At 37.3% G+C, this 10,504-nt stretch overlaps 1 protein-coding gene across 1 annotated transcript; it reads left to right on the forward strand.

Moving 5' to 3' along the window:
* The first annotated feature begins 479 nt into the window (after positions 1 to 479).
* Positions 480 to 10,069, forward strand: gch1 (GTP cyclohydrolase 1). The gene is made up of 4 exons (XM_087139244.1): positions 480 to 502; positions 2,272 to 2,303; positions 2,877 to 2,961; positions 5,202 to 10,069. Exons 3-4 carry the CDS (start codon positions 2,912 to 2,914, stop codon positions 5,326 to 5,328), a joined length of 177 nt encoding a protein of 58 aa, XP_086995370.1. The 5' UTR covers positions 480 to 502; positions 2,272 to 2,303; positions 2,877 to 2,911; the 3' UTR covers positions 5,329 to 10,069.
* Positions 10,070 to 10,504: the final 435 nt, after the last annotated feature.

Below are 10,504 nucleotides of genomic sequence, written 5' to 3' on the forward strand. Positions count from 1 at the left end.
AACTTGAAAACCAATGAAACCAATGTCTTCTTAGAAGGAAACAGCAATTAATGTGATTGCAGTCTGTTTGCTTGTAGTTGGGTATGAGTTTGCCTTAGTGTTACATGTACTGTACATGTATGCACAACCAGTGGCCTGCTAAATATTTATAACAGAAACATAGTGCTGACCACTTAGATCAGTGTGTAAATTATACACTGCAATGTATATAATGTACATGTACATGTACACCTTATAAGGCACATTTATAACCTCAGGGCAAACATTGTGTTTTTGCAGAATTTGAACACATTTCAACTTTGATGAAATTTGTCACTATATAAAACTATAAAGGGTACATGTACATGTACTGGTACACTTTATCACACTCATTTGTAATCTCAGGGTTTTCTCTACCAAATACCGCAGTTTGCTGTTTATGACTACTGCACACCTATTGAAAACAACCTACTGTAACTACGTACAGCCAGTCAATATTTTTTAGATGACCAAACAAAAAAAGGTTGGTTTCCAACATAGAAAGAAGCAATAAAGAAAAAAAACAGAAGTTATTATTTCACATTGAGAGTACCGGCAGTACACTAATACTTGATAAAATGATTAAAATGAATGCATAATCGTATTTATGCGGCTTCATTCCAAATCATCACTGTAGCAATCAGTGTGCTTTCTGCAGTCATGAGAAATGTTTCCCTTTTTTTCTCTGCAACTGCATTACTGCAGCATTCTAATCATGAATGTTTCCTTGCTGTAACCATGCAGTGCTACATGTACATGTTACACACATTTGTAATCTCGGTGCAAACATTGTGTGCTTTGCAGAATTTCAACTTAGATGAATTTGTCACGAGTGTCTCTCCATATCCACTTTTTCAAGTTTGCATTTGTCTTCTTATCAAATTCCATGGGCATGCTGATGTACTGTACATGTCCCATTCATGGACATACCAGTATGGAAATCTCATCTGGGATTGCTGACACTGTAGTGGGCTATTTTGGTCACATTGGTCCTGAGGAATTTAGACTGAAGCTTTGTCAGCAAAAAAAGTGTGCTTATTAACACCAAGAAGACTCAAACACAAATGTTTGATTTTTGAAAGCCCTTTATTTCCTTCTTTTTTGCATTTGGCATGTTTGGCATTTCGTGTTGATACAACTGATAGAAGTGACTACAAGAACAGTGCATGTTTGAACAAGCTAAAGTTGGTAATGTCAACCTACATGTACATGTACATCCTGGTGAATGAAATCAGTATATTGCAAAATGTAACATACCCGTGTTTGTCATGCTAGACAACCAAACACTTAGTTACACTTCTTCACAATTGCTCCCAAACATTTCAAATACATGTATGTATGTACTAAACTACCCATATACATGTATGGATACATGTATCTCCAAACACGGTCCTGCCAGCTGAACATTTTGGCCACCATCAGCAGTGTGACAAATGACTGGAAAATAAACGAACCTCTCCAAAAGTTGCCAACAACTGAAATAAATAGCCCCGACCCAGGTCCACATTAACATTCGAAGCTGTCAAAATTGGAGTTTGCCCAGGAAATAGAAAGACCTGAAAACTTAGATCGCAATTAACCTACATGTACTTGAAGATAGCAATGTTTTGGTTCGCTCATTAGTTACAACCAAATATCGGATACATGCTGTTCATACTTGCACATGTACCTTCGCTAACAAACCAACCAACTGCATGTACATTGTAACCACAATCTACATGTATGCACACATCTGCTTTCTGAACCAGCAATATGTCTTTGATGGGAACGGAAAGTGGTGCTGTAGGAATCCAATAAGCAGTGGTCTCATTCCTTCCAAGTCTGTTTCCCTCCTAACCTCACCCCTAAAAGTGTAGTCATTCACCATCATCAGTGATCATACCATTATTTTAACATTTTTAATCCAAGATTGGACAGAAACATATAAAAAGGCAATCTTAACTCCATTTGGTATGATTTACGAGTACATGTACATATTTTGCATGTACATTATACCTGTACACAGCTGTCAAACATTTAACAGCATACCAACCTTTTCAGGTGGAGAATTAAAGAGTGTTGTCATTTTGTTTAGGAAATATAGTAGTTCTCGTCAATTTCAATCCTGCAGCCTGAGGGTTTGCCTAAAGGCATCTGGTAGACTCAGACCAACCCCAATACCTTGTCACTCTTTGTTGATTTGGATTACCATTTCTTTTCTCTGGACTTAATTGCCAGACTCTTACCATCTCACTGCTTTGCATTTCCTTCCAGGATTGTGGAGATATACAGCAGAAGGTTACAAGGTAGGTGTGAGTCATTTCAGGACTGGGAGCTCTTTCTCTGTGACTAGCCACAGACAGGGTTGAAAATGGACACCATCGGCATGCACATCATCAACCACACGTACATGTACATGTATTCAGCATTTTATCCGTATATTGAGGCCATGTGAGCTGTCATTCAGATTCTTTCTTTTTGAACTAGAGCCCACTTTGTTATTTACAATAATTGGTCCTACTGGCTGCCGGTAGCAATTCAGACATCTGGCATTCAGACATCTTTTGCTAAAATTCTCACAATGCTACTATTTTCAGGCAAATTGCTGAAGAAATAATGTAGCTCATGTAATAACACAGAGTTGGCTCCTTTTTTATCTCATAATATTTCACAAATCATTTTGGAACCAAACAATATTTCTATGAAAAGATACATACATGTTCATGTACAAATCTGTAGCATTACCCAGAAATGAAGTGAAAATATGTGTCGAAGAAAAAAAAGTGCCCAGGGACCCTTCCAGAAATTTTGATAGAAGGCTAGATATGCCTGGCACATAATTTCCATAACCGTTTGTTTTGTTTTGTATTTTTTAACAGTACAAGAGAGACTAACCAAACAGATAGCGTTAGCAATGGTTGAAGCAATAGCACCTATGGGAGTGGCAGTGACTGTCGAAGCAACGTAAGTTTAAAGTTGACACTGCATACCAAACCCAATGAACAGAAAATACCCTGTGTGCACCTCAAGCATGTCAAGAGGCCATTGTCATCCAGGTGGTGTCACAGAGAAGTCACTGCTGACTCCAAGTGATTCGGATGACCTTAAAATCACAGTATAATATCAACAGCAGAGGTGCTGAACAAGTTCAAAAATGTGTTTAGCTCAGGGCACAATGAATCCAGAATCTTCTAGGGAAACTACATGTACTTGTATAGCCATCATGATGAACGTTGGAATTTCAGGCTATTCATGGTATAGGACAGCAACAGGTGGAAAGGCTTGTGGTAATCTCTCTTATGAGTATGTGTGGTTCTGAAAAGAACCAGGAGTACATGTATACTCACAAATATACTCCCGGTTCTTTTCGGAACCACACATACTCATAAGAGAGTTAAATTCCTTCGCATGGTGCTACCGCAAGCCTTTCCAGCTGTTGATGATGAACGTTGATTGTTCCCGTTGTGGTTAAAGCAGCTTTGAAGATTAGGAGAAAGAAATTAGGGGTCCAAAAGTGTGCCATTTTTGTGTCCCTGTTACATCTGACCTTTGTCATGTTACATTGAAATATCATCGGAATTGATTTCAAACTATATATGTACATGTGTTTGTTTCGCAGGTAATTTGCATTAATTCATCACTCTTGGAAATTAGAAAATGTGTTCTGAACTTAAAAAATCCTACATATACAGATGTCATGTGACAGGGACATGAAAAACAATGGACCCCTAATTTCTGGAATTACCTATATGTCATGTAGACAAACTGCAAGTCACAGTTAATCGAAATACATGTACTCCTAGTGCGGAAACCAGATTTAGAGAAATTATACAGGTGTACATGTACCGGTATATTGCGTGAAGACTGGTATCAAACTCTTACATGTACATGTACAATTGGCAAAGTTGAGATGTTGAACACCTGATGTAAGTTGAAAAGTGAATATGATTCAAGAAACACAATGAAATTCTCTAAAGTTACCGGTAGGCTAGAACTCCCCTAAAGTTTTCAAATTTATTGTGACCATCTGATTTGACAGTGCAGTTTCTCGTCTGCAGTTGTTTGCTGGCCTGAATTAAGTGGTTAAATGATTTGTTAACATGGATCTTTCCACATAAAACAGTACTTTTATGACATTTTCTCAAGCTGTGATCAAAATGATGAAAAGTCAAAGGAATTTTGAAATGGAACAGGTGCATGTAAGAGTGTGAAGAAAATGGTGCATTGCTAAATTTTAAAGAAAACTAACGTGATAAAAAAACTGAGGTTGCTGTAAAGTGACAATGCAGTCACAATGAATTTATAGGGATCAATTGTTTACTTTTTAATCATGTTTGATTCAAAGTACATGTACCAAGATACCGGTACAAGACAATAGACCAGATGATAATTTCTATTTGTGTGTTGTAATCACCAGCATTTCATATTTACTACGCAACAAGTAATCAAACCACATGATAGTCAGAGACATGATTTCTTTAGTTGGCAGAGTGTCTGATGCTATTCTGACTGTAGGGTCACTGGAATGGATATCTGAATTGCTGTTCTGATTTTTGCAGCGTTCACCCTATTTCCTGTCCGATGTGCTCTTGCTTTCTATCAGAATGTCTGAACATTATAAGCAACTGTCAAACTATCCATGTTTGAACAACTGTTTGGTGTTTGTTGTCTGAAAATATTGAAATAATTCAACAGCGTAATTTCTGAATACATCAACATGAAACAATTTGTCTGAAGTTTGAAGGTACATGTAACTAATCATTTACCTACATGTACATGTAGCTAATTGTATACTCAACAAAATATTTCTAAATAGGTAATTAGGAGCAGCTGCCCAGATGTACTATCATCCGAATATCTGACTATTCAACTAATCATAATATAGATGAACAAAGAAATTGACTGGAGCAGGATTTGAACCTGCGGCCTCTGGAACACTACCAGTGCTCTACCAACTGAGCTACCCAGCCCTACGTTGGTGGCTCTTCCCATTTGTCAATATCTCTGTTTGGAGGGGTGCTAGCCAGAAGCCATGAAACCTGAAACACCATGTAGCCAGGGATCACAACCCAATTACACATGATACAACCTGGGAAGTGGTGAACAGGGATCACTCAAAAGAGGTCACAGCTTTTTGAATATAAATCACCTGGTCAGTTTCCCCATATAATTTGCTTATGATTTATGTTTCATTTTTGCCTCAGCCACATGTGCATGGTGATGCGAGGAGTCCAGAAGTTGAACAGTAAAACAATAACCAGCACAATGCTGGGAGTCTTCCGCGATGACCCCAAGACAAGGGAGGAGTTCCTGTCTTTAGTCCGCTCCTGAGCAACATGCCCATATGCCAAAGTATTCAGGGCATCAGAGCTGGTGCACCTGGTTCAAGTATTCAGGGGGATCCCATTGCCACTGCCTCATCTGCCAGGGGACCCGTAGCCGGGAGACAATCTGTAACCACAGAGGGTGCTGTTCTGTCTGCACACGGGCAGAACGAGGGCACAATGTGCATGTCACTTTCAAGCCTCACATCTTTGTACCATGCTACAGCAGACAAGCAATCAAACTGGAGTTTGTGCCACTTTTTAGCATCATAAAAAGGGTCACTCCTCAGCACGTACATGTGTCAGTACACTAAGCATTGTCAGCATATCCTTTGAAATCAGATCATGAACATGATGAAGGTGAAATGCACATATTCTTTCAGTTTAATAAGTCTAGTGATCAACTAGAAAGCTGCACATATTCAGTTTTGATTGCACGTGTTTACTGCACGTCTCTGGATTAGCAAAAGTAAATAAAATGAAGTAAAAAGCACCATCAAGGTAAGAGTGTCCTCTGTGAAACCACTTACATGTAAGTTGGAAACCACCCCATAGCCCATCCCTTCCTCCCAGCCAGTTTCTTATTGCTGGACCCACCCCTCCAATCAAATTGAAAATTGGTCATACACATACACCTTAGGTTAGAATGGTTGGCGTTAAGACTCCTTCTCAAGACCAACACAAGAACTCCAGTCTGAAGTCAAATCACAAGCTATTTAAATAAACTACAACAAAAGTTATTTCTCCTTTATCATTGTTCACCCTGCTATTTGTGGCTGGTCTTGTGTCTAGTGTGGATAGTTAAACTAGCCTCCAATGATGAGCCATGTAACATGTACATGTATTTTCCCAAGATGATTGCAAAGCCAAGGGTAAAAGAATGCTCTGTGGATCGCTGAGGGAGGCTAGTTTTACTATGCCGTAAGGTACATGTATATACATGTAGTGGTCGGTGTTTGTTTTATGACATTTCATGCACAGATTCTGTACACCTTACCATCAACATGTCATTCTCACGTGTAGAACCTCTGTGAAAGGTGACTTAGATCTATGTTATTTGTTTGCTCAATTGCTCACAGTGTTGTGTCTCTGTCCTAGTAAGTTTGAAAATTGAATCAGTTGCATCAAGAATCAAGTCTGTGTAGAAATGTTGTAGGAACTATGTTGAAATCGTGTTTTTAAATAGCACCTGACTATTTCCAATTATGTTCCATTATTATTGTAGTAAATACCCTAGTCCAGTGGATACGAGGGTGATAGACTAAGTTTTGTGCTACATGTATGTGCAGAAACACGTCTTGGTTCCATTCATGGTTTTGTTACTACCGGAACTGTGTATGGTATTTTCTTTTGGTTACTACATGTGTAGTATTTTATTCAGAATGAGACTTCATATGGAACTCTCTCTGTCTTCGCCAGTGTTATATTATTTGCCTGCCAGTATAGCTGGTAAATTAAGGCCAGCCTTCACTACAAAAGCAAAAGAATCATTCACAAAGTGTTTACAAATCTCATGCAACTTTCAATCATCAAATAATCAATACTATGATGACACACCTCTTGCGGGTTCTTTATTCTGGTTGGCTGAAACATGGTCATGTGGGGTTCACAAATATAGGCTAGTGCAAGCAATTTTTGTCAGCTTGAATTAGACGTGCGCTTTTTCTAAAGGAAGATTTTTGACTGGATGCAGTGTCCTCTATATAGGGCTGAGTCAATTTGAATAATACACTATTGGAATATTCCATCAATGCGATCAAATATCCAAATATTCAGTCTTATCACCAACCGACAGATTGTTGATGATTAAACTGTATACAAAATCAGTTGTAATAATGCACACAATTGTACATTATAATCACGTAAATAGCTTATCACATCTGGGAGTACGGTATCTCCAGCTATGATTAAGCAAGATTTAAGAAACAAACAGTACTTCTTACCCTGTTGAAAATTTCTATTCCTTTTAAATTTTTTAATGAAATGATTTACTTTTTGAGTTGTAAGATTTCTGCCGTTTTTCATTAGAATTTGCACAGTTTTTCTCATGTAAAACAAAATCAAATTCTCCCTCTTCATGAATTTTGCATTTGATATTCAAATTCGAAAAATAATATTCAATTATTCACATATTCAGATACTTGGTATAGACTTTTACCTGTGATGTCACGATCATGCTGGACTGCTATGTGTTGTGATGGTAATGATTGCACAATGTGGTAATCTACCTATTCAAGATAAACTAGTCAAGCATTCGCACATGGTTGAAGCTGCCCGCATGAATATATGCAATCACTGTGGCCAAGGCTGTTCACATGTGGTGGTATTGTTTACATTTCACATGAGTGAAAACGTCTAAAGCCCTATCTCATTAATGAAACATTTCAAACTTTTCTTTGACAGAGGTATGTTACAAAATAGATATGGACTGGCAATGCTTGTGACCGAATTATGCCACTCCGTATATCTGTCTAATTTGCCAAATAAGAAACTTCTCAGGGTTTTTAACTGAACTACTAATAACCAGCAAGCAATCAATAATTAAAGGAAGGCTTTCAGTTTCCCTAGATTCAGTCTGAGTTGCAGTTCACTTTTCTCGTCATGTGAGGGCGCTGTAAGAATTTTCTGGAATTATGATGCCTTGGCACGTGTCCAGTTCACCCTAATACAGATGTCATACACTAGCCCTTTTAATAGTGAACCGCTTGTGACCATTTTATGTTTTTCAGCCAACTAGGAGAAAGATTCAGCAAAAGGTGTGTTGTAAATGAAAATATATTTCTCTTGTAAATATGACGGGGCAAAACGTGTACATTTTGAGGCAAAATCCCAAAGTAATAATTACTGTTTATACAATGTACAGTAGTAATCATCACACGACGTGCCCTCAGCTAAGCAAGATACAGAATCTGGGGTTGAAAGATGTTTCAATTGCATACATGTGTATGATTGTATTCGTACCAGTTGTGGCTTGGTGATGGGATAATTTTTAAATGAATTAGAAATTGGTATGGTAGGAAAGGTGAGAAATTCATCAATATTTCTAAGTGCTGCGTTTTCTTGGTGAGTTTAGCATGTTTGTTACTTTGTATTTCTATCTTTGTGAGTGGTGTGTGTTTTTTTAAATTTTTTTTCAAGGACCTAACAATCCCAGATGGGAAGAGATATATGTATATTACAGCTGAAAACTTTAAGATCCAATTATTACTGGTATGTTTGATTTTCATTGTGAATAATGTTATTATTTTGTGAATATTGTGTACATTAGTATTTTTTGAGAATGTATTTGCATAATTTAGCACACCTGAATTCCTGTCAACTCTAGAATGTGTTGACTTCCAAATCCAGTGTTGAAGTTGTCGTGTGCAGGTGGAGCTGATGTATGGAGAGACAGCCATTTCCCTTTTCTTTACAGTCTTCCCAAGTTTAGTGGAGCACAAGACTGCAGGTGAAAACTCTGCCCATCTCAAGGTGCTGTGACTGAACACTGTTTGCTTGAGTTCCAGTATTGAGTATGGGTGTGCAGACATACAGCCACATTCGTATTGCCCCAAATCGAAAGACTTTCTTGGGGTAGAAATTGGCATTGGGATGTGTTCATCATACACTACTTTTCAAATACTCAGATTACAACTTGAAGCTATATGAGTGCTCAGTAGAAACTGCATTAATCTTCCCTTACTGATATGTTGAGCATTCCATTTTCCTGTTCGCATCTCAGAAAGTAAATACATTTCAGATGTCCTCTTGAAGCTCTAGTTTCACTAAATCCCTGACAGCAGTCAACGTCTGCATACTTGTATCACTTGAACAATTCAATATTGTTTACCACTTGCAGCAGTCCATATTTATATATTACACCACCCTGAGTGGGGAACAGTTGTCAGAGTAAGAGGACTTGACTTTTTTTGCCATCAATGACTGTAAAATCTTACCTCTATTTGTAATATAGTATTATATTGAAAGATGTATAATTACTTGATAGGTGTATTATTTTTGGCATTTACCTATGTATAAAGTATCGCCAAACAAAGTGAAAAGATTCTCTATTTGGTTGATTATTTTAATATTTACCTTTCATTTAAAATATCACCAAAATGTACCATGGAACTTGCCTTCCATGGACATATTAAACGTATTCCCTGCTTGAGCCCGTCACAATCTTTCACTTTCATTTTACTTTTTTCCCCCTCAAACCATTTCCTGAAAACAGTTTCAAAATATATATTTTGTGATGTTGGGTTTCTACCAGCTTGTTATGTCCAAGTTTATCAGCAAAAATGGATGAGTACTACATGTATTCGGGTGGTTGTAATAAAATTTTATGATTTAAAATTTGAAATGGAAATTTTTATTTAAAAAAGTTAAACTTGTTTGTTAACTATATCTCCCAAACGCTAAGAAATATTTAGGGCTTTATCCGTAAGTGTGGTAGGCCTGTTTGCATCGATGAGTATTGTAAGACATGTTACTTGAAATGGGTAATGTCAAGTATGGGTCATTCCATCTCAGACCAATACACTTTGTGACCTTAGGTCTTCAGATTGTGATAAAAATTGCTATAGTTGTAGCCATCAATGAATAATAAATAGTTGACAATTTTTAGCAGAATCCGCCATTCCATGTGGCTGGGGCAGAGATTAAAAAATGGACAGTTTTCACTAAAAAAATCACCCTTTTAGTAAAAATGAAACATGACCCTCTTATCGAATATATGCAAATAAAGTATCATTTTGAACACAATTAAACCAAGTGTTTTTGAAAGTATGTTTCCTGCTCTAGAAGAGTCCGTTTAACTCTTTCTGGGGTGTTGAAAATCAAAAGTGTTGTGACAATATTTCTACTGTTGGTCTGCTTAGAATATGTCGATTTTGTATGCAATCCTAATAATAGGCCCTACAGGAATTTGTACCCAAGCAGTTTGTGCTCTAAAATGAAATCAACCCTAGGTGTATGTAAAATCATATTGAAATTGGAGAATTTGGGACCGGTAGGGTTAATGAATGTTTAATTAAATTGTTTTCAGAGCCAGAGCAATATATCTCACACAAAATTATTTCATTTGATGAGGAGCCCAGTTTAGGAACATAAAGTAATTGAGTCTAAATATAATGAGACACAGTCATGTGTTGACCGTGCAAAACGTAAAGCCTGAGGGTGCTAAACAACATGTACTTTACTGT

Source organism: Acanthaster planci, linkage group LG01 (genome assembly GCF_054643075.1).
Source record: "Acanthaster planci isolate LZ-2023a linkage group LG01, COTS_SCS, whole genome shotgun sequence".
Taxonomy (NCBI): domain Eukaryota; kingdom Metazoa; phylum Echinodermata; class Asteroidea; order Valvatida; family Acanthasteridae; genus Acanthaster; species Acanthaster planci.